At 34.0% G+C, this 24,906-nt stretch overlaps 4 protein-coding genes across 7 annotated transcripts; 2 read left to right on the top strand and 2 right to left on the bottom strand.

Annotated features, from left to right (window-relative positions):
* The first annotated feature begins 6,358 nt into the window (after positions 1-6,358).
* Positions 6,359-11,054, top strand: LOC121769775 (probable plastidic glucose transporter 2). 2 transcript variants are annotated; one of them, XM_042166532.1, is made up of 15 exons: positions 6,359-6,583; positions 6,988-7,120; positions 7,478-7,580; positions 7,680-7,747; positions 7,833-7,965; positions 8,135-8,234; positions 8,337-8,449; positions 8,664-8,757; positions 8,971-9,127; positions 9,383-9,526; positions 9,595-9,668; positions 9,821-9,909; positions 10,117-10,231; positions 10,351-10,542; positions 10,664-11,054. In XM_042166532.1, exons 2-14 carry the CDS (start codon positions 7,024-7,026, stop codon positions 10,531-10,533), a joined length of 1,470 nt encoding a protein of 489 aa, XP_042022466.1. In that variant the 5' UTR covers positions 6,359-6,583; positions 6,988-7,023; the 3' UTR covers positions 10,534-10,542; positions 10,664-11,054. The 2 variants fall into 2 exon arrangements, with proteins under 2 accessions (XP_042022466.1, XP_042022465.1); XM_042166531.1 differs by having other exon boundaries at positions 6,360-6,583; positions 6,991-7,120.
* A 21-nt stretch (positions 11,055-11,075) lies between these two features.
* Positions 11,076-12,389, bottom strand: LOC121771914 (aspartic proteinase CDR1-like). Its single transcript, XM_042168811.1, has one exon. The coding sequence runs from the start codon at positions 12,387-12,389 to the stop codon at positions 11,076-11,078; it is 1,314 nt and encodes a 437-aa protein (XP_042024745.1).
* A 421-nt stretch (positions 12,390-12,810) lies between these two features.
* LOC121769945 (cytochrome c-type biogenesis CcmH-like mitochondrial protein) lies at positions 12,811-15,139 on the top strand. 2 transcript variants are annotated; one of them, XM_042166726.1, is made up of 4 exons: positions 12,811-12,935; positions 13,760-13,926; positions 14,403-14,534; positions 14,632-15,139. In XM_042166726.1, exons 2-4 carry the CDS (start codon positions 13,786-13,788, stop codon positions 14,815-14,817), a joined length of 459 nt encoding a protein of 152 aa, XP_042022660.1. In that variant the 5' UTR covers positions 12,811-12,935; positions 13,760-13,785; the 3' UTR covers positions 14,818-15,139. The 2 variants fall into 2 exon arrangements, with proteins under 2 accessions (XP_042022660.1, XP_042022661.1); XM_042166727.1 differs by having other exon boundaries at positions 12,833-12,855.
* Positions 15,140-20,043: 4,904 nt separating this feature from the next.
* LOC121771259 (transcription factor bHLH68-like) lies at positions 20,044-24,553 on the bottom strand. 2 transcript variants are annotated; one of them, XM_042168040.1, is made up of 9 exons: positions 24,192-24,549; positions 23,761-24,082; positions 23,381-23,455; positions 23,147-23,212; positions 22,722-22,787; positions 22,247-22,306; positions 22,042-22,086; positions 21,717-21,764; positions 20,044-20,394 (listed from the first exon to the last, which is right to left on the bottom strand). In XM_042168040.1, the coding sequence occupies exons 1-9, from the start codon at positions 24,353-24,355 to the stop codon at positions 20,266-20,268; spliced, it is 975 nt and encodes a 324-aa protein (XP_042023974.1). In that variant the 5' UTR covers positions 24,356-24,549; the 3' UTR covers positions 20,044-20,265. The 2 variants fall into 2 exon arrangements, with proteins under 2 accessions (XP_042023974.1, XP_042023975.1); XM_042168041.1 differs by having other exon boundaries at positions 20,301-20,394; positions 22,239-22,306; positions 24,192-24,553.
* Positions 24,554-24,906: the final 353 nt, after the last annotated feature.

Here is a 24,906-nt window from a genome sequence, read left to right as displayed (position 1 = left end):
TATTAAGTATATAATGCACAATATGTGAACTGCAATGCATACGAATAAGATGTACCATGTTATGATGTTTGACACACGTTTCTTGCATCCCCTAAGGGTTTAATAAGCTTAGGGGCTAGGGTATAGTACGTAGACATTACTAACAAATTGTTGTTATTGGAATATACGTATGTGCATTATTTGGTTTAGGTAGTGCATTATGTAGCTGTTAATTGTCATTATCTCATTATATTATGCAATATTAGAGGTATTGTGTATATGGGTTAATCAACGGATTGAAGATTACATACGTGCATTTAGTAATGTCTACATACTATACCCTAGCCCCTAAGCTTATTAAACCCTTAGGGGAAACAAGAAACGTGTGTCAAACATCATAACATGGTACATCTTATTCGTATGCATTGCAGTTCACATATTGTGCATTATATACTTAATAACATCCATTACTCGTGACAATTTGGTGAATTATTCGTATCGTTTTATAATTTGTTATTAATGCGTACGTACTATACCCTAGCCCCTAAGCTTATTAAAGTCTTAGGGGAAACAAGAAACGTGTGTCAAACATCATAACACAGCACATCTTGTTCGTATGCATTGCAGTTCACAAATTGTGAATTATATAGTCAATTATATCCATTACTCGTTACCATGTGAAGATTACATACATGTCTACGTACTATACCCTAGCCCCTAAGCTTATTAAACCCTTAGGGGAAACAAGAAACGTGTGTCAAACATCATAACACAGCACATCTTGTTCGTATGCATTGCAGTTCACATATTGTGCATTATATAGGCAATTATATGTATTACTCGTGACCATGTGGTGCATTATTCGTAGCGGTTTCCAGCCATTATTAGATTACTATTGTACCATCATAATGCACAAAATAGGACAAATAATGCAACACGGGATTAATTACCCAATGTTGACCTTGACCGTCCATTTCTCTAATCTAATGGCTGATATTAAGAAGGAAAAAGGAGGAAATATAGGAAAAGGAAATGAATACATCCCTATATATATATATATATATATATATAATGGACGAGGATATTTTTCATACTACTCCTACTATATTATTGACTCAAAATTGAATCACAATACTCCACGAGTATGAGTTAACACTAAATTATTACAGAAATGTGAGTATAATTAATATTCACGTACGAGTCAAATCAAAACCGCAGCGGCACCCAAAAAACAAGAATTCACCTAACTCAAACTATATCGAATTAATTAACATCAACTCACGAAATGGATATTGATATGAAATTAATTGAATTGAATATATTGAAGCTAGAAATGGGCAAAATTCTAAATCACATCATTATCAACAAGGAAGCCCACATATATAAAGTGGTATTATTGAACTTTTTGCACATTGTGAAACCTCCACTACGTTTTGCAATCCATTTACCAAATATGTGGTGAGGAGAAGGGAACATAATCTAGATCTCTTTTCCATGATTTTTGTATTTGTTGTATTCAATTATACAAATGGATATGGACGTATAATAATAATATAATATACTACAACATATGCTAGCAATTTATGTATACAGGCACACATGATAATGATAAAATGCAAACTCTATATATTATACAAATTCCAAATTATGATCTGGACCGTTAGAAAATATCAACGGATAATAAAATAGTAGCAACAGAAAATATCAACACATGCAGCATCAACCGTTGACACTGTGTTGACATTTTCTGTTGCTGTTATTTTGTCATCTGTTGACATTTTTTAACGGTCCAGATCATAATTTAGAGTTTGTACAATATTCAGAGTTTGCATTTGATTACATTCTAGGCACACGCGTATATATAACTTCAAAAAAATAATGAGATGTGACACATAATGTGAAATTATTGATCATATATACATAACAAAATTGAAAGCCTTCTCTCCTAGTTTTCTTTCAATAACATTACTTATATTTCATCCTTGCAAGTATATAAAAAATAATCTCTCGATATACTACAAATGGTCTTAACAATGGTTGACATGAGATTTAATGCAAAAATGATAAAATAAAAGAGAAAGAAAGAGATAGAACTAATTAAAGTGTCATTTGCGAAGAATGAATCTCAACTTATTAAAAAGACAAATTTATCACAGTGAAAGAGAACTAATTTTAGTTGACGGGCCAAAATGAAAGAGGGCTAGTTGATGTATATTTTATGTACTACATTAAATACCTTGTATCAATATTTATATGTAATGTTATATTGTACTAGTACATAATTATTTAAGCGACGAATATATATAGAGAGATTCATATATGAAATGTTATATTGTAGTACATAATCATTTAAGCAATACATATATAGAGAGACTCATGAGAGCTATTCCCATCGTCGAATCCTTTCATCCATTTAATTAGACAGTAAAGAAGATTCATGCATGGGCGTATGCATTTTTTGATGGACGAATGTTGAAATATAGGTTCAAACAAATAGACAACGAATATTTTAATATAGTTTTTTAATATAATAAAGTATTGAATAATATTATAACAACTTTATATATTCAATGCATGCGGCATTTTTACACTCACAAATCACAGCACGAGTTCTTTTGTATTAACGTCATTATTTTATTACATGTACCACACATTATTTGTTACACACTAGTAGTTGGTTAAAACTAACTAATTGGAGAAAGTTATATAAAAATAATTAACATATGCTGAAAAAGGTGTTTATGCTTACTTTAATGATTAGGTAAACTGCAATTCATATTTTTTCCCCAAAGCGATATGGATTATTTAAGTAATTATTATAAGAGAACACGTATGTAAATAATAGAGATTTATATTGAGTTTCACGTGGTACCCATCATAGTCGATATCACAAAATGAACTAATGGTGAGTTATTAAAGTAAGGCAATCATATTGCCCCCGATTAAATAAAATTATTAATTATTGCTCTAGAAATTTGTACGGTTCTGCAAAGCAAAAATAGAAATAATAACAAGGAAAATGTCTAATTAAAATCTTATATTTTAATAATAATGACAATAATAATATGGTCATAAAATTATAAAGGGGTCTGATTGCTGGTCTGTCATGTCTTGCTTTTCCTTGGCAAGATTTGTTTTTTTGGGTGCAGATGATAATAGTAATACAGCCCAACGCCCATGCATTAATTGATTATCAAACAATATTTGGGGCCTTTCTCACTAGATTTTTTTAGAAAAAAAAATGCTTATAGTCTAAAATAGTAGCACAAATTCAAAAAATATTAAAAGTACACTAAGATAACAATAGAGATGCTAACAAAGATTTAAAAAAAACTAACAATAGCAAACACCAACGTCACTCAATGCTATCAGACTCACTGAAGTATCGATCTTGCAGCACACAATAAATCCAAGAATACCTAAATAGTAATAAAAAAAATTCTTCCAATCGACATCTAATGATCACTGATAGCAAGAAAAAAGAGAACCTACCGAGAAAAATAAAACTAAATCAAAGTCCTAAATGTTGCTAAAGTAATGCAATAGTGGTTACTTTCAATTAAACATTTATTTTTTCATACAAATAAATAAATAAATAGGCATGTCTTCAATAGGGCATGTTAAATTAATCAGAAAATATATTAAAATGGTTCAAATTTGTAGTAGTGTACTGCCTTAATATCCGATGCACTATTGTATTCCATATATTAAACGTGCTATATTTTTCAATGTGCATTATTTGAGCGAATTAAATGAATTTGGTCCCAACTCAATTAAGTCTCACTGATAAATATATTAATGGGAACTTGACTTTAAAAACGTACCAATTTTAACATAGATATAACAAAACATAAAAATCTATCTTAGAATAATAAATAATTACCTACCCCAGCTGCTAATCGCTACTATTAGTGTCACTTGCTAACAAAAAATTAAATTTACATTTTTATATGAAATATTAAAAAACTACGCTTTCATTTAATTTGATAAGAGTGGAAAATTTCGATTGGATCTCTTCATATGAAAAGTAACGAGTATTTAAATGAATCCAAGGATCATGGAAGAACTATTGAAATAACGACTTAACATAAATAAATAGGCATGTTACAATCTTTTTAATTTTTATAAAAAACAAAAAGTGTCTTTTTTCGTTGCCATTAATTTCTCCAGTATTACTCGACAGTTGTTATCATGTTTAGAGTTATGTTTGTGACATTAATTGTGGAAATCCACCTGCCAAAAGACATAAATGCATATAGATTTTTTGGCAGGTTTTTAGGTGGGGATAAGCACAAATAATTAAATGCCAAATTTCCTTACCCTCGGTGAAGTGCAATTGATAACAAATAAAAATAAAATTTTAACAGAGGAAATTAATTCACTACAAAAAAATCGCGATTTAGTGGCGCAAATATCCGCCACTAAATCTTACTGGCGGAAAATTTTCCGCCACTGAAATTTTACTGGCGGATTACTCACGGAATATAGTTCGCCAGAGAAATTCCGCCACTAAAAATTTAAAATAGTGGCAGATTCGGAGTGCCATTATTAGTGGCGGATTGGTTTCTGCCACTAAATATTCCGCCACTGTTCCACCACTGCATATAATGCTGTTTAGTGGCAGAATGAATCCGCCACTATATTTTATACAGATTTTGATTTTATTTATTTTATTATTTACCCACCCTATTATGATAATTTTTTTTGCAAATCAATACATTTTTATAGTAAACCATAGATACACGAATACTCTTTAATTACTCATAGCACCAAAATTAATAATATTGAGCATCAGTGAAAATCTAAAACTTAGTTAATAACAAAATAATGATTCATGTTCCTTCTCAGTCTATGCCTATGTCTTGTAGGACTGTTGTTTGCAAATTTATCATCTACACATATCTTGTTCCTTCCGAATCTCATGAACTTCGTCTCTTTCTCTTTCCAAATCTTTGATCAAACTTATTTGGTCATCTTTTCCCACCTTCCTCTCTAGTATCCACCTCCTGAAGCCACACACATATATTAGCAAACAACTAGTTACTGGGCTCTAAAAGGAATTGTTATAAGTTAGTAACCAAAGACATGCAATAAAAAATGGAAACATAAATAGTAAAAATGTATACATGATTCATATGCAATTAAGAGGTAGCAATTCAAGCACCTTGGCCACAAATTCATATAATAAGGAATTTGTAGTTCCAAGCCATAACAATGGCCTACCATAAACAACCAATTCCAGTTCATCAGTTCTATTTAAGGAGACCTAAGTGCTAAGAATTTCTTTATAGAATGCATAGAGAGGCAAATTTACAATTTTATATTATCTAATGTTGGAGGAATAGGAAAAACTCACTCCATAACATTCAAATATTGTTCAATGGCAACGCATGCTGTGATACAACTTTATAATAGACAGCTTAGAATCCATTATCATTCATGAAAGTCATTACTGTTAATATATTTAATAGAATAAATAGTAGTAGTATTAGTTACTAAGGAAAGAGACTCGAGGTCCTCTAAATAGGTTTGTCTCTTATACATAATTGAATATTCTACGAAATATGAATAGTGGGGACTTATTGAATGAAGACTACAAAACAAAATTAAATTGATAGCTCATATATATATATCACATAAAAAAAATACACATGTTTGTGCTGTGTTTGGTGATGTTAGTTGGCCTTTCAAATTCAAGTAGTTGGATGTGAATATTTATGCCCAATTTATATTAATATATTTAATCCAAAATAGAACACAACGTAAATTTTTACACGCTATACTTGTACTTCTGTATCCGATGTTTTTATAATGTTTGAAAATATAACATAATTAAATATTTAAATTACACCAAAATTATGATAGGATCTTGTATTACATCGTTTTACAGGTCAAAACTCATAAAATATACAGACAAAATTATAAATAAAACATTAGATTTAATTTGTTTGTGAATTATATGTGGGCCTAGTACTATAATACACATTGGGCCGGATATGGCTACTCAGTTGTATTATTGGGCCAGAGTAATAGAATTTTTTGTATTACAGCAAAAATTGGAAATACTATATTTGACGGTCACAGCAAATAGCACATACCATACAATAAAACATAAATGTAAATGACATCCTTTTCACGCACAAGATCAATTTGTTTCGTTCGATTATTTAGTGAACCAACACTTTTTCGATTCAATTTGAACATAAAAACTGTTGAACACTTGAATAGTTATGTAACATAAAAATAAGTGATTTAAAAAATATTAATTTCTATAGTAAATTAATCGCAGAAAAAATATAAATCTGAAATCAAATCTGAAGAAAGGCACCGCAAATCATGATGTCAAATCGTCAACAATCAAACACGTGTCGCAGATAATAGAATGCAGACGAATCTGGCAACAGCAGAGTGTAGCCTCTCCAACAGCAGTCACAGGTGTCTCTCCGTGACTCGTAGCATCTTTCTCGTGCTTCTTCCTTAAACTACACTCCCCAAGCTCGCTGCGCACGTTAGCTATCCCCACATTTCACCTTCTTCTTCTTCTTCTTCTTCTTCTTCTTCACTCTCGATCAATTCAGCTGTCTTCGCCGCCGAACATTGCAAGGTGATCCTCATGATTTTCGAAATACGTATTTGTATGGGGAATTTACACGGACTATGCATGCCGATTTGTTGATATGATGCAATGTATGGATTCAGATACGCGTATTCGTATCGGCTTTCGGTTGGATGTGTGATGCATTGTGTTAAGAGATTTATTTTATTCAATTTTTTAATGGAATAGATTCCGCATTTGTTGGTTTTGAGGTGTGAAATCGTGAGATGGAGAGATTCAAATTTTCGATTGCGAGATTTATAAAGAGATAGATGATCCACTGCTGAGCCAAGTGTTCGAACTTATATTCGTGGAAATTTTACTTCTCTTCGATGTTTAATGAAATGTTAGGTTATTAGGTGTAACTCAATTTTTGATGATTGTTGTTGATAGTGTTGATTGATGCTATGTAGCAGAGGGCAATTTGATCTCTACAGTAGAATTGAGGTATGCGAGGGCGCCACGTCGAAACCTTCTTGGTTCAGAAACGTTCATCGTCTAAGGAGCATCTCAATGGCTATGATTATGATAGAGAAGGATTAATAGGTAAGAAGCCAGTTCAAAGATTCAAAATTCTGCTTCTTATTTTTAGTTATAGCAGTTGTGATTGGCATATGTTTCACAATAGCCTGTTTGTTGTCTTAATTTTTTGTTAACAGAGCGATTCTTTACGGATAATATAAATGTGCTTATCAATCACTACGATTAGAGCATAGATAGGACATGCATGTAGTTTCACAGAAAGCACATTGTTACGAGCTTCTTATAAAAAAACACGATATTCTTGTATAGTTGTCACGAGAGATATTCTGAAATCCTCAGTTCATAAGTCTGATGATGATTGAGTAGCCAACATGTAGTTTCTTATGTGACGAAAGCATGGAATTTCACATGGAATTTCAGGTTACTCACATAGTGGCCATATTAGCAATCCTTCATGGAAGCGTCCTTTGCCACATATTCTGGTGGCAACTATCTCATCATTCTTATTTGGCTATCATCTCGGGTTTGTGCGATCTCTTTGAAGTCTTTCTCCCGGGATTTGGCAATAAGGTTAGAGTTGTTGGAGCTTTTCATATTTGTTGACATACTGGCCATTATTCAGGGTTGTAAATGACACGTTAGAGAGTATCTCTGTCGAACTAGGCTTCAGCGGCAGTACTCTGGCTGAAGGTGCTCCCACTTCCTATACCTTAAATGAGACTTTCATCAGCTATACTCATGAAATCTTACTCTGATGAGTCCTTACGTTGATCAGGTTTGGTAGTGAGTACATGTCTCGCTGGTGCACTTCTTGGTTCTTTATTCAGTGGTTGGATATCTGATGGGCTTGGTCGTAGGAGAGCATTCCAGTTATGTGCTTTGCCAATGATTATTGGTGCTTCCATGAGGTAAACTTTCTTTTATCAAATATTTTCCATCTCATGTCGTATAAGCAAAAATTTTTAAAAACTTAAGCAACTAACGAAATTGACATATTTATGTCTTTGACTTGTCCAGCTCTTGTATACTGATGCTGTATTTTATTTCTACTCTGTAAATTGAATTGTATACTCTCAGTGCCACAACTAGTAGCCTGGAGGGTATGCTTCTTGGGAGGTTCTTTGTTGGAACGGGCATGGGTCTTGGTCCTCCAGTTGCAGCACTCTATGTGTCAGAGGTACAGACTATGACGCTCGCCCTTGCCTTCGGAAAATACTTAGATACTGTCTGTCATCTTCAGAAGAGCGTTCCTTAAGTACATGTCATCTATTTTATGCAGGTTTCACCGGCTTATGTGAGGGGCACATACGGGAGTTTCACCCAGATTGCAACATGCCTTGGACTTATGTCAGCTCTACTCATCGGGATTCCTGCCAAAAATGACCCTAGCTGGTAAGCGGCATGGCATAAGAATGTAATAGTTTAGTAAAATGTCCCCCATTCATATTGCCACTTAAAAGGCAGCATGAGTTGTTACTTCAAGTGGTTATAAAAAAGCAGCCAAATGGAATCTGTTTCTTGCAATATCATTTCCACGGTGCTGTGTAGGAGATTTTTCAGCATCCCTATTTTATGATCATCTTACATTTAATAATGGTTCTTGCAGGTGGAGAGTTTGCTTTTGGGTATCTACTATTCCTGCTACCTTGCTGGCCATTTTGATGGAGTTCTCTACAGAGTCTCCACTCTGGCTTTACAAGGTGTTCAGATTTTTTTCATTTATTTGTAACTGCTAAAATTGAGACCAGTCTAATTGGGTGCTTAATTGTGTGGCTCAAGTTAAATTGTTACTTTTCTTGCATCCTATTCTGACTTGTTCTGCTTGTTGTGTTTGTGCTATAGAGGTGTCACTGTCATTTGGCTTGTCTTCTCTTCTTTTCTCTGCTCAGTTAGATTTTTATTTATTGTCTTAGAGAGGAAGAATTTCTCAAACTGAAGAGGAACTCGAGAGGCTTTTTGGAGCACCACATGTTAAATCTGCAATGGCAGAATTGTCAAAATCAGATAATAGATCAGATGAGGCAGATGCTGTTAAATTTTCAGAGTTACTCTACGGGCGTCATTTTAAAGGTAAATATGCATGATACCCTCTCTCTCTCTCTCTCTCTCTCTCTCTATATATATATATATATATATAGGAGAGAGTTCAAATTAGTCTTCGTCTTGGCTTCAAATCCTAGTGCAGTAAATTGTACAAATACAAAGAATTCAACAATTTATACATCGGCATCAGTACTGAACAGTATACTAACGAACTAATGATAAGGAAGGGGATTAATTATAGCCACATCGCACACAGCTAAAGTCTTTTGATGTTTCTTGCAGTGGTGTTCATTGGATCTGCCCTATTTGCCTTTCAACAGCTATCTGGCATCAACGCTGTATTCTTTTTTTCTTCAACTGTTTTCAAGAGTGCCGGAGTGCCTTCTGATAGTGGAAACATATGTATAGGAGTTGTAAACTTATCAGGTAAGTAGTGGTGCCCAATATATTCTGGCTATTCCTTTAACTATAGCCTCATTGTATCACTTTCTCAGGATCTATTGTTGCCATGATTCTGATGGATAGATTAGGAAGGAAGCTGCTTCTTCTTGGGAGTTTCTTGGGCATGGCAAGTAAAATTATCATCCTCGGATCCTCCTCTTGTGACTATAACTTTGGCACCATCTTTGCCTCTCATGAAATTACATTATTGAAGACCATAGGATACTTCTCCAATTATCCCATTTTCTGATTGGTGTTTATTTTATTTTTTGTTTTCAGGTAGTGGCTATTGGTTTCCAAGTTATTGCTGCAAGTGATATGATGTCTCCCTCTAAAAATTTATATTTATCTGTTGGTGGAATGCTGCTGTGAGTATCTGAAACAGGCTGATTCCTTGCTAGCTCATCATACACATAAGCTTTATTCTTTCATTGGCCAAAAATTCATTCTGCAATCTAGATGTGAAAGTATCAAGCAGTCAATATCTACTTTGGGGACAAATCGAACAACCATAGACTACTTCAATAAAAATAGTTCATGTGTGCGTCTGATGATTACTTTCTTCTTTGATACAGGTTTGTCTTGACCTTTTCTTTAGGTGCTGGGCCTGTCCCTGGTCTGCTCCTATCAGAGATACTACCAAGCCGAATTAGGGCTAAGGCAATGGCTGTCTGCATGTCTGTACATTGGGTAATTGGACACACTAATGCTATCCTACATTTCCCTTTATTCTAAGTATAAATTGGTATGACTCTAAATCACTATAGGAGGTTAATTTCTTTTGGTCACACATTCATGGTCATGCACAGGTGGTCAATTTTTTTGTTGGGTTATTGTTTCTGAATCTGCTGGAAATGCTGGGGCCCCAAATTTTGTACACAATTTTTGCCACCTTTTGTTTGTTGGCGGCAATCTTTGTGAAGAAGAACGTTATAGAAACTAAAGGGAAGTCGTTGCAAGAAATCGAAATGGCTTTCATTCCAGTTGATTAGTGGCATTAGGTGAGTTGGTGTTCTGTTGGTTGCCATACTTGAAAACATTTACTTATGGGAAGTTTCAAGCTCTAATGAAACTTTCAGATGAAATTGGTCGAAATTATGATACGTTTTTGTTGCTCGTCAGGGATCTTGATGCAAGAGCTGGTGTCACCATCTTCAACTTCATCTGTGTGTGTGATTAGATACTTGAGGATTCGTTGTCTGCCTTGGGTTGAGGATGAGCCGACACAAATGATCGTGTTCGTTCTTCTCCTATGAGTGTGGCTGAGTTTTAGTATGGCAAGCGGCTCTGCGAGTAAGATGCAAGTGCTGTGTTGCTGCCATTTTCTGGAGCCAAATGAAATTAGAGGCATTTTGAAAGCTTCCAGCTGAATACCTTCTTACATTAGTAATAATGTTGAGCTGCTTATTCAATTATTACACAATAGTGGTAATATTATAAAACCACAACAATTAATTGAGCATGATAAACCATAGTATTTCGAATCCATATACAGAAGCACTTGATTAAGCAATGACAAAGTATAGTATTTCGATCATTGTGAGGTGGAGCAATCTGTAGGCAGAAAGTTGACTTGTCTCTTTTCAAGATCAAACCCAATCCGGTAATCCATCTGATGCAGATTCCCAAAGATAGCAAAATCCTCAAGATGCGACGGCAACAGTGTGAAACAAACAATCCCTTTCTCCACCTCAAGAAAAATGCTCTCTTGTGCCAAAACTACGTCTGCATTCTTGAAATGAGCTGTGATAGGTGGTGACGACCTGAACCCACCCCCCTTCTTATAGCACAACCCGAACTCCTTTTGCGGATCCTCTACGCGCTCACCCTTGACAGCGTCCTTTAGTGCCGCCTCCACCTTGTTGTACATCTCATCGGGAACGAACGACAGTGTCGTCGCTGAGTCGATGATGGTGTTTCCCTCGTTAAAGGAGCCCACATTCACGCCGCCGACCCTCTCTCTCCCAACGCTGAGTCCTTCCAGTATGAGGTAGTGGAATGTGTCTGCTGAGTTCCATAGTAATGGTGTTGAGACGACTTTAGGCCCGGCCACGACAGCGCTACCTCCAAAGCTGATCTTGCTAGTGGCATTGGAGTCTCGCAAAGTCAAGCAATAAGAGAACTTGCCGCCTATGGATTTTTTTAGCTGGTTTATGATGGAGGTCGAGCCGGCCCCAAGGCCGACGATCCCTGATGCGGTACTGATGCTTATAGGGTAGCCGTTCTCGCGACCGCAACCGAAGGCCATGTTAGGGAAGGATACTCCTCCGTCGAAGGTTAGGGTTTCCGTTGCAAGTTCGCCATAGCTATATGAACCGTCTGCGGCCCGGAACTCGTATTGGCAGGTGTTTTTGCTTCCACACGATCCGGATGATGCGGTGCAATGGTGGGACCCACACGAGACCGGCCGGTAAGACAATGAGCGAGATGGATCGAAGAGTGGGAGAGTTTGGTTGTAGCAGTGTATGCAGGGATTGCACTGGATCCATGTTAGGTCGCTTCCCGTGTCAGTGATGGCTATCTGTTCGACGGGGGGTGTCCCAACCTTGATCTTCATCAGGTACTCGTACCCCACACGGCTGATCGGACCGACTAAGGCCTTCGTGGATGTTGAATGCAAGGCCGCCGTCAACCATGATTTTCTTGACAAGGAGCGGTCGAACGCGTGTCTTAGGCGTTGGAAACGCGTGCTAGAAGGGTCGTACGAAGGCGAATGGCGCGAGTCGCGGTGGAAGAAGTCGAGGGTGATGCCGCCAGAGGATTCAGCTGAGCATGTCAATGTCAAGCAGAGGGAATAAAATAGAAGAGAGCAGAGAAATGTAGACATGAATTTGTGGTAACAAGGCATGGTTTTTTTTGTCTTGTGCTAGTGCAATTGAAAGAATATGTGATGCTGGAATTGCAAGAATGATTAACACACTATTTATAGAAAATATTTGGTTGAAATGTGCACATATTTTTTTGAAAAATAATTATTTTGGCAATGAAGTCATTAATTCGTCGCATGAAGAAATGAAATGCATAATTAATACTCTAATGGCAAATCTTTCAGATTTCGAGTTTATGAGGGATGCAACAGAACAATCAAGCATATGATCATATATTTCAAATACTAAAATCTCTAGCAGAAAAGTATTTATCCAAATGTATTTATCAGTTTCACATAAAAAGCAAAATACAAATTAATTAAAATCTTACACAGTGGATCAACAATAGAAAAAGGACAAGTTTGTCACAATTTATTAATTCCACACATTTGAAAGCGTGTTGCCGAAAACCCGCGATTTGGAATTGAGAACCACTGAATAATAAAGGTATAACCCCATTCTTAAACCCTCTCAATCTAATCTCCACTTCACAATTTCTCAGTATCAATTTTGGGAAGAGATCAAAGGTATTTTTCTGTATCTCAAATTCTCTATCCATAATTCCATATATGTTTCCCATCCTTCTCCCCACCATTTTTGGGGAGTTACTCGGTTGGTTTTTCATTATATCTTTTGCCTTAATCCTCTTTAGATTTATTGGAATTTCTATTGATGATTTTTGTAAGCCAGTATCGGTTGGAGATGGCCTAGCAGGAAAATTAAATTGTTTATGTTATGGAATAAGTTTTTTGTGAAAGAACGAAAAATTGGAAAATGTTTTGTAGGTGTATAAGTAATTTTGATTGGCTGGTTTAGCTTGGTATGGAATCTGAAATTCAATCGAAAGGAACTTTTTTTTTCAAATTCATGTTTCAGTTTTGAAGCATTCGACCTAGAATGGCTTTCAATTGAATTGAATACCCTCGTGTATTTTTTTCATTTATTAAATGAACTGGAAATTCAACTCTTTGCCAGTAGAAATTGAGAAATTTCATATGTTAGCCTTTGATATCTGGTGTGGAGATTGATGCCTAGCCTTTGCCAGTAGCTCGAATAGTGAAAGAGTCGGTAGAAAAAGTTTATATGAACTAGGGAAATTGTGAAATCTTGTATTTCTGACTAAGTGTTGGTTTGGGGGTTTAGGCTTAGGGGAGGGGATGGGAGGATCAATCAATATTCAATATTACTCTTGGAGCTGTAGTAGAAGGTCACGAAAGACAGCTTTTCTTTCCTCTCCTCAGCTTAGCTAAGATTTCATTATGGTTGCATCTATACTTTAGAATACATTGTTTTGAATGGTGGCTTTAGGCATAGCTGAAACACTTGTGTTCTTTGTTTATTCATATCACAGAGCGGTTCTATTGGGGTGAAAGGTTCATGGAGAATGGGGATGATGTGAGACAGGATCGAGTGGTTGAAGCACGGGCCAGAAATATAAGCCACAACGTGCGGTGCACTGAATGTGGTAGTCAATCTATTGAAGACTCGCAAGCTGACATTGCCATTCTCCTGCGCAAGGTGCCTGTTATTTGATTCTTTCTGTGCATACCATGCTTTTGCTTCTTGTTCTCTAAGATGGTATTGTGAGATGGGAAAATTTTTACGTTTTATCTGGAGCTTCATCTCTGTTAAAGCCTGTTGGTAAAAATTTCGCTGGATGACTAAAATTAAAGTTGGTCGGTTTATGTATGCATATAGGGATCATATAGTGGTATGTTATTATTTTAGATCTAAAGTCTAAACAAATTTGATGAATTACCCCTAAAGAGAAGTTTTCGTCATTTGTGGATCACTCGGATAAACACAGTAATTCGATATATGACTTGAATTTGGTGGAACTGACTAATTTAGAACACATTTAATTGACAAGGTTCAGCCTTTAGGCACTTCTGCTATAAACAGCAAATCCCAGTTCTATACTATCTTTTGTAATGTATATACATTTGTTTTGTGGACATTGATTTTGATATCTCTTGCATCTTTGTTTGTGTAAGTTAATACGAGATGAGATTCGGTCTGGTAAAAATGACAAAGAGATCTACAAGAAGCTGGAGGAAGATTTTGGAGAGACAGTGCTTTATACACCAAAATTTGATATACAAACAGCGGCTATATGGCTGGCACCGGTTAGTAGCATGGCACACACTTAACTTGCTCTGTAATTTACATTCGTCTCTCCAGTTACCTCACTAATGTTGTCGATTATGCAAAATCTGAAAACAGCTTACACTTACTGGTGGCGCTGTGTTGATATGGGCATTCAAGAGATACAGGCGAAAGAACAACGTGCATATCATGGCCCTAGACCTCGTCCGAGGAGTCCCATTGACTCCAAAGGAGAAGGAGGCGATGCTTGAGCTTCTGACACCACCTTCTACTCGATGGTGGGGAAAATGGCTTCCGCGATGATTTGAGGTTAAACTTTTCACCATGTTGCAAACTTGATTTTAGGAAAGTGCAGTCAAATGGGCTTCATATAAATGTATTTTTGTTTGGACTATAATTCGTTAGCATATTGGCATGTTCAAATATCTAAACTAGGCTGAATAGTCCATTATATTAGACGGAACACATTTTTTATTTGTGATTAATGAATAGTCCATGACTCTATTACCTAATACTCCCTCCACTGCCGCATAATGGAGGAAGTATCAGGTTATAGGTGGCGTGGAGTGATTAGAAATGATGAATGATACGGAGCATTGAAGTTTCGTTGTAGTTTTATCAATTTTATCTCAATCTTTGAAAATTTTAAAATTTATCTTTAATCTATGATAATTATGCCATTTATATTATATTATAATTTTCTTAATTTGTCAATTTTATCCTGATTTTTGTAATCTGTAGTATTAATTTTAGAGTGAACTACAAAAATAGTCTATGAACTAAGGGTTTATCTCAAAAATGGTACTTTTGGTTTTTTTTGAACCAAAAATGCCCTTTTGGGGTGCTGGACAATTTGGTCTTTTTACACTTTTAACTTTTTAAATATGATATTATTTCAGTAATGTATTAAATCTGATATTATTTCAAAATTATCATTCTTCTTAACTTTTGTCATCCTCCACTTTATTTCTTTATTTCAATATTAGATTTAATTTTATAAAATTAAATTTTAAATTTAGATTTTTAAATATCAATAAATTTTTATTAATTATTAAATAACAAAAATTAATAGTTTAGATCAATATTTGATAGTATCTAGTATTTAATCAGTAAGATATGCCGACGCCAATTTAGTTCTAATCAATATTTAATAGTTTTAATTATAAATACATATGCATCTAATATAAAACTATAATTTTTGTTTATTTATTTGAAACAATCAAAATTAACTAGAAAATTTAAACAAAAATAATACTATATAAATACTTCAAATGGGTAAGTAGTAGGAAATAATGGATAGCGTGACACAAACTAACTTATTATAGTACAAACTATAATGTTTTGATAAAAAGGTTTTCAAAAAATATAAAAATGAACTAATTTTGTGGAATGAACAAAAATGACAAAAAAGACTATATATTTAGAATGGATGGAGTATAATAGAATAATAGTAGTCTCAAATTTTTAGTAGTGTCAATTTTTTAGTCAACTTCATAATATTTAATCACAAGCAATTATAACAACCGAACGAATGCTAAGTAGAATAGCTTTTATTTTTCCATCATGATTCATATTATTTTCTTGTACTTTTTCAATTCAGCTGAATATTATATTAAATAATAAAAATTAATAGTGTTAATCAATATTTATAGTGTCTATGAATTAATAGTTTTAATTAAAAAAATTATTGATATTTAAAAATATAAATTTAAAATTTAATTTTATAAAATTAAATCTAATATTGAAATAAAGAAACAAAGTGAAGGATGACAAAAAAGAAGAAGAATGATAATTTTGAAATAATATCAGATTTAGTACATCACTAAAATAATATCAGATTTAAAAAGTTAAAAGTGTAAAAATACCAAATTGCCCAGCACTCCAAAAGGGCATTTTCGGTTCAAAAAAAGCCAAAATGACCAATTTTAAAATAAACTCCTAGTCTAAGGATGTCTGATGATATTTTTAAAGTCCATGAATTATGAGCGAGATAAACTTATAATCCAGAGACCATTTTTGTAGTTCACTCTTAATTTTATTATCAGAATATCACTCAATGATAGAATCTTGACATGAGTCTTTTATTTCACAATTTTATAGAAAAGTCATGGAAGAGCTACCCCTTTACTTTCATCAATGAAAATGATTTATTTCAATTTTTCATCAATAATCAATTACTACAAAAGTACAAAATTGATGCAATGTATTTGGACCCCTAAATTAATAACAAAAGATTAATGGGAAATAGGCTGTTGGAAGCAAAGTTGATTAATGGAATCCAATTATCCAATGGCTGGGGTGTAATTGTTGCTCAGCCAAAAGAGAAATTAAGTAAAGTGAAAAATTATTACCCTTTATCCAAATCAATCAACCATTGATGTCACTCTCTTTCTTTTCAAAAACAATAAAATTTGAAAATATAAAAATGAGGAAAGATTTAAGAGCATCTCCAATGGCGGACGTCCGGTCGGACATCCGGTCGGACGTCGCGACGGGCGACCGGGACGTCCGCCATTGTGGCGTTTAGGGTCGGATACGGACGTCCCGTGAGGACGTCGGGTGTCCTCGGACGTCGGCGCGACGGGCGGGCGGACGTCCGCCATTGTGGCGTCCAGTCGGACGTCCCGTTTTTAAATTTTTTTTTTAAACTCTATATATACGGCTCGTCGAATTTTATTTCATTCGCACCACTTGTGTTAACAAGTTACTCTCTCTACATCTCTAATTTCAAGTATATCTAGAATGTCTAGTGAAAGTGATAGCGAGAATGAGTTGGAGGTCGCTGTTGAAGGTGCGATAGAGAGGCTGCTACAACAGAGGTTGCAGCGGCGGCAGCAGGCGGCGGTACCTCGGCCGATCCATCGTCGAACTCAAGTACCCCGTGACCACATTGCTGCACATATTCGGTTGTATGCGGACTACTTCGCTCCGCAACCGCGTTTTGGGGAAGCCTTATTCCGGCGACGCTTTAGGATGCATCGTAAATGTAAATTGTTTTATTTGTAAATGTATGATTTTTTTTTATTGCGGGATGTCCTAGTGGGAAGGGCGGACATAGGAGGGGATGTCCTAGTGACGTGGCAGTGGGATGGGAAGTCCTAGTGACGTGGCAGTAGGTGTTTTTGGGATGTCCTAGTGGATGTCCTAGTGGGATGTCCCCCAACTGGAGAGGCTCTAAAGCCCTTTGGAAAAGCAAAAACAGACAGCCCATCTTGAATGTTAGTTTAGTACTCGATGAATTGATGATTGTGTTGACCCTTGTCTTGGTCACATATCCCCCACCCCAACTAACTAAACCTAGTTAAAATACTGTATATACGTATGTACACTTTAAAATAAAATAAATTGAAAAGAATACCCTTTTGCAAGTGGAAAACAAGTGGATTTTCAAAAGGGAAATTATAAAGTTATTTTAATGATATTGTGGAGGTGATGGATTTATGGCGTCATGCTTACGACAGAAAAAAGGTTAAAATTTTTGGCAGGTTCTTGTTAGTGGATGAGACTAGAACAGAATATTTGTACAAAAGAAATTTGGCACTTTTAATTATTTTTGCTCCCTAAATTAATTAAAATGTGGCCTTTTAATTTGATAAAAAAATCGGATTTAAAATTAGTCAATTGTTGTTATTATTGTTGTAAAATCCCATTGCTACAAATTTCAGTTTAAGTTAATTAGGACATGGAATTGTGTCTCAAAAGTTGAGCTTTGGGTTAATATCAAACCAAACGTGTACACAGTCAGTGAATCAAAAGTAAACAAAATTCATAATAATAAGATCCAGAAATCTTCCATTTAAATACATATACTATTTCAAACTGATTCAATGATAGACTAATATTTAGCTCTAATTTTGTCTTGTTATTAATTTAGTACTAGCATTTTTCAACGATCACGTTAATATCTATTTTGTACATACATCGAATATCATGTCACGCAAACAAGATACTATAGGAGTAGTACTAAATTTCTATTCCAAATTCTTATTCATCGAATATTTCAATGGTGGGATTGCTCCCACGGGTATTACAAAAAATTCCTAAATTTTGGTTACACTGCAATATTTTTTTGTTGGTATACAGAGATTGGTGGAGCCTAAAGCACACAAATTAGAAGCAAGTATGTATACTATACTTTAACCTTGTAGATATGAGTTAGGAACAAAGGTATAACTTCTCATTGTCATTGCTGTCACTCCAATAATATATGCGTGTCGCTCCGTAATTGGTGCGACGGTTTTTGCCTGTCTCTTTGGTGTCCGCACCAAGGAGAGACTCGTTGTGAAGAAGAAATTAGGTGGGATGGTCGCATGCGAGGGAAAGTTGTGAACCGTTTTTACTGATTTCTGCATAGGTAAATAATCATATAAGTCACGAAAAAATGTTAAATGTCGATCCATTTACACTTTTAAGAAACTTAATTATAAATCACGAAGTTTGTAAATTTCACAATTATCTCATCTGTCTCATATTTAACGAAATATGTAATGAAATGGAGTCGATTTTAAGAACGACCGCCACTACATTAACATCCTCAATTTAACCATTTTTCTTGATTTATTTGGAAATTTGCCCTTTTTATAGTATAAATATGTTCAATTTAAACACTATCTTGTAAGTACGAGAGTCAGTCTTCCAATTTTCACTATTTCATTTCACTATAGTAGATCATATTGTTAATTGCGAAATTTAAGAAGAATGCAAATAAAAGAAAACATTAATTTTTCGGTTTTACAATTTTTATTATTTAAAGAAAAATATTAATTTTAAATCTGAAGTATATGATGGTGGTGGAGGAAAGGTGCTTACATCTGCATATTTTTAATTTAAATAAATATCCGTTGGTATTTTAATCTTAGTTAGTTGACTTGGAAAGTTAGGCATCATCATTTATGTTATGAACACTACATATAGAGAAAAATACTATTAAATAGAAACTTGTAAATGTAATATATTCACTTTTCCTGCGAAATGAGTGCTCGATTTATATTCTGAAATTGAACTTGTAAATAAATTATTGCAATTATTTTTGCCACAACTTATTATTTAGAACTATACAAACATTATTAGGTCTTTTAATTTACTGTATATGATAGTTATAGTTGTGTTATCAATAGCAGATTAGCAGATCAGACAAATGTTGATGTGCAACAATCAGTATCTCGAGATTCGTCGTCGATATGAAATCCTTTTATTCTATTACCAAATTTACCATTAAAAAATCAGATAATTATTAAATTAAAGTTTAGCTATAATTTGATTACTAGCTATATTTGCTAGATATGCATGCGGTCAATTCAAATATATTTTCAAAAATAAATTCTGATGTTATGTTTTACAAAACATAATTTTCAAATGATTAACACGGTCTTAAAAAATATTGGAATTTTTACTTTTTTATGCCCAATAAATGAAACAATATATAAATAAGGATGATATAGCAAACTATATGAACTAGTGCACAAGACAAATGAAAAGACAGAAAAATATATTCTTGAAATCACGAAATGTATTAAAATGCTAACATCATAAATAAGCAACATACATGCATAGAATAGCATATTATTTAGGTTAATTACAGAGAGGATTTCGAAAACATATTTAATCCATTTTTTTGTTAATTTCCCCTATTGATGAGTTTACATTCACATAATATAAACATATAGCATCATAAGCAGTCAACCTTAGTTTTTGGAGAATGACTGCTTCTGATGTTACAACTGGCACATGGTGGCAAAGTTTGCCAGAAAATCAAAAGCCGCCCCCAAACGCAGCCGGAGCCCAGTAATCGGCACCGTTCTCATTTCCCACATGTTGAGTGCATGAAATCGGAACTAAGCAAAGCCCTCTACTCCTCAAATCTGATCGACGTTGTGAATCCTAAACATTATTTTTATTTATTTTTAAACAATAGAAATAATTAGTATAATGTGATTGTTTTCTAGTACATGTACTTACAAAATTGAGAAATAAATTAAATACTTAGTACAACTCACAATTGCAAGAGTATAAACTTATACTCCCCCGTCTCATTTTAAGTGCCACATTTTCCTTTTTGAGATGTCTCACTGTAATGACACATTTCTAAACATAGAAACATCACTCTCTTTGTTTTTTCCCTTTTTTCTTATTTTATTCTCTCCTCCTTTACTCACAAAACAACACTACATAAAATCTCGTATCAAATTAGAAATATTCCACTTAAAATGGGACGGAGGGAGTACGCTGACTGAGAAAGTAATCAAGTATGTTACCAAGTTCATATATATTACTTGTTCCAATGAAAAAAAGAATCATCCTGTTCATTAGTGTTTATTTTAACTGTTTTGGCACTAGTTTATTTATTCACTTTTTGATTCATTTGAAATAATTTTATAGTACTATATCATTTAAAAAAAATAATTCAAATCATATCACATTAATCTTTTATACTCCCTTCGTTCCATAGTAATGGATGTGTTTCTTTTCGGCACGGAGATTAAGAAAAATTGTGTTAGGTGAGTTAAGTAAATTGAGAATAAAGTGGAAAATGAAAAAGTTGTAGAGATGAAGAGAGAAAAATGTAAGAGAGAGTAAAATATGTGTGGAAAAATGTGTTGACTTTTACTAAAAAAAGAAATAACTCTATTACTATGGAACGTACCAAAATGACAAAATGACTCTATTACTATGGAACAATATAAAACCTATGAGATTTATAGCAAAAATGTGCATGCATATGGTAATTTAATTAGTCATATGATCACAAATGCATGCGTGTGAGTTATTTATTCAATTAATTGATAATTTGTTACAGAATTTCCAAATATGGTAATGAACTCTCCATGAATTTCCTACAAACTGAAACTTTTAAGGAAAGACTCCATAAATTTACACAATCTTTAATAATAAAAATCTTTCTTATCTAAAATTATCCATAATTTTCTATTACTTCCAAAAGACTAATCATTTCGCAAATTGTTAGTCTCAAAACTGCATATTATGATCTGATTGAAAATTTAGTTTTTTTAGCTACTGTATCTGACTATAAAGTAACACCACACTACCAATAATTAATATCCCCCATTTTCAACCAAAAGAATATCACTAAAAATGAATTGTATTCTTTCAGTCAGTTTAGTATTATCATTAGTACTTACTATTTTATTATTATTTTCCCCCTTAAAATAAAGAGAAATAAATAAATATTGTGACAAGTTTACCTGATCAGAAGCTCCTCTTCCTTCCATAGAAATACTATCATTCAAGAACTGTTACAAAACATTAAATAAATAAATACTCCATGTGAACCACGAAATAAAAAAAATAAAAGAAATGTGAAATGCCCATCTTTGTAACTTTCATCATCTCACTTTCTAGGTATCGAAATTCACAAAGAAATTCAAAACAAGTAAAATTAATTACTTTGAGATAAAGCAGAGAAAATGCATGTTTTCTTTACACGAAGCACTTTGCTTAATAAATTCACTTTACCAATTAAAGCCTCTTTTTAGGAGGTGATAGATCCAATAAAGGTAGCATAAATACCTGAGAAGGCTCTTCGGGAAACAAAGAATTCCTTTCTTGAACCAGCTGCCAAAACAAAATTAATTATTTTTTCTTGATCAAAATGTTTTTTATATAAAAAATGTATGTCACATTTTCCCAATAGTGTGTGCCAAAAAATCTTGGTGGTGCATGGGAAAATGTGTAAGAAAATGCGCATGTGTATATCATATGGGTACTTATTTACAGAATGTTGGTGGTGTACTGTGTTTCCTGCTGCATTGCGCATGTATGGGGAGCTTAGTGCCTGCACATGAAAATTACTAGTCATTACTATTTCTTTGGCTTATATAGATATATAAGATTAAAATTGGATAGATTCGAAAGAATTCTAGTTAGATTAGTATATTTATTAGGGTTTTTTCTCTTGTTATAATTAAATAGTTATTGATTGCAATTGTAGAGTACTATATTTCCTAAGTTATATTCAAAAATACTCTTTATGTAATTTAGATTATTAATAGTGATTTTGGCCTAGTCCTTGTCTCATTTAGACGAACTGGTAATCAATTTTCGTACCAATTGTGCTTAATTTCCAAACAATTAGAAAAAAAATTGGATTTTTTTGCTTTTCTTGAATATTGGATATGAAATAATGGAGTAATATGTTTGTAAAATATAAATAAATTGGTTCTGCAAGAGGAGAGGGAAGAGTAGATTACCTCAATTTGACCCTGTAGGAATCTAATGTAACCAATGGCTTCTGACAAGACTGAAGCTGTGTCAGTCTGCGAAAGAGAAACATACCACAACACTTTTGAAACTTTTCTTTACTCTCAAAAAAAAACACAAGCTCATTTCATATCATAAAGCAAACAAAAGGAGCCTCTCTCTCTCTCCCTCTTTTCTCAATACATGATGTTTTACTGATTAATCATGATATAAAATAGTTTTACTTTAATGACTTTTATGCTAATATGCTTATAAATGTACATAGTTATAGAGATTCTCAATTCTTGAAATCATGTGGAAAAAGGATGTTGCGTAAATTAATTAAACGGTACTTATATGTTAAATATAGCAGTGAATACAACAATTGAACTGATTATGTATGCAAAAATGGTAAGATTTAGAGAAATAAATTTACCTTCCCAAATGGAGAAACAAGTTGGTGAAGAGCTGTTATTCTATCCCCTAACTTCTCCTTTCTCACCTGCATCAATGCCAATATTGTTTGTTATAATAAAATAAACAAATTGATGCTCATGCAGTTAAGCCCATAAATTTATGTCTAAGATTCTCAAGAACTGCAATAAAAATAAAAATAAATTATTATAGATAGAAAGAAGGCATCAAAAAGAGAAAAAGAGAGATTCCTCACCTTCAAAGCTGGTTGGGCTGAAGACTGTTGAACCCTAGCCTTCTTAGATACCCCACCTGTACTCGTGCTATTGCACTTTTTCACAAAGAAAAATTTACTCAAAATTTCTTGAATTGATTATAAATTCAACAATTAATTAAATTGAAAGATTACTACTAAAATCCAGTTAATTTGGCGTGGCAAGAACACATCAAATCACCCTTTTTTCAAAAAAAAATTCCTAATTCCATAGAGTAATAATGAGACTTTATTAAACATCAATTATCATCCTAAGAAATGATTCTCATTTTTCACCTTTCTCTCCCATCTTCCCCCCTTTACTCTTTTCTCCAATAAATTTTTTACATTTAAAAAAAGAGGGTTAATTACTCTCTTCTCACCTCAGATGAATGCTCCTGGTTGTGCTGCTGCTGCTGCTTCCTCTCCGCGGCGGCGGAGAAGCTCAAGACACTGTTGCTCAAGTTGGTTACACAGGAGGTTGGTGAGGAAACTGGGTGCTGACGTGGCCAGCCACTATTGGCTTGAAACTGATCTTGATCATATATCTGTGGCTTCACATCACCACCAACAGGATTATTAATGCTGTTTCTTGAAAAAGAAGGGTTCAAATTCAAGACTTGATCTTCCCAATTCTCAATCTTCTTCTGCTGCTGAAACAGGCTCGCTCCGAACCTTTCCTCTTCGCCCGCCCCCAATCCGCCACTATATATATGTATATATATATATATATGCACATGAGCAACAAAATTAGGGCTAAAAAATACACACAAAGAGAGAAAGAAAGAGAGAGAGAGAGAGAGAGGGTTATTACAGAAGCAGCTGGCTCCATGACCTAACCGGGAAGTCCGGGGTCGGGTGGTGAAGATCGGGAGGAGAAGGATTATTGGGGGAATTGGAAGCGCCATAGATGAGTTGAGAAGAAAGCTGTGGATGCATGCCATTCATGCTCCACCAATTAGGGTTTCCAGCCATCATTTGTTAACTCTCCAAAAACCAAAATCAAGATTTTAACCTCTTCCCCTCTCTCTCTAAATTGGATATATAAATATATCAAAACTTTGTCCTATTTCCTGATTTTGTGCCCCTTTCAAAACTGAGTTTGGTTTCCCAGAAGTGGAAGTAGAAGAAAACCACCATTTCACTATCAACAAATAGAGTATTTTATATTTGTGGGGTTAATTAATTAACCCTACCTCTTTGTATGTCCTTTTTTTCATTGAAATTAATGACCATTTTATTATTCTTGCTTTAGCTTTATTTTTAAAAATATATAATCCGACAAAAGAAAGGTGATGGTGATTATTTTTCAGGCCAGGAAACAAATTGGTTGTGACTTCCTTAGATTGGGGCAGTCTATATAACTCACTAGCTAATTATTGTTATTGTCTATTTTCACCTATTTTTTCATAACAATATTAGTAATAATAAATTGTATTTGTAAGTAGAAATTGAGTAATTAATGTTGTTTAGGGAATGAATTTTAAAACTAGCTTGTTCTAGGGAGGGTGGGATTACTTAGCTAGGGT

The sequence above is a fragment of the Salvia splendens genome, chromosome 16 (genome assembly GCF_004379255.2).
Source record: "Salvia splendens isolate huo1 chromosome 16, SspV2, whole genome shotgun sequence".
Taxonomy (NCBI): domain Eukaryota; kingdom Viridiplantae; phylum Streptophyta; class Magnoliopsida; order Lamiales; family Lamiaceae; genus Salvia; species Salvia splendens.
The sequence above is the reverse complement of the archived record's forward strand: the minus strand, read 5'-3'. Positions and strand labels throughout refer to the sequence as shown.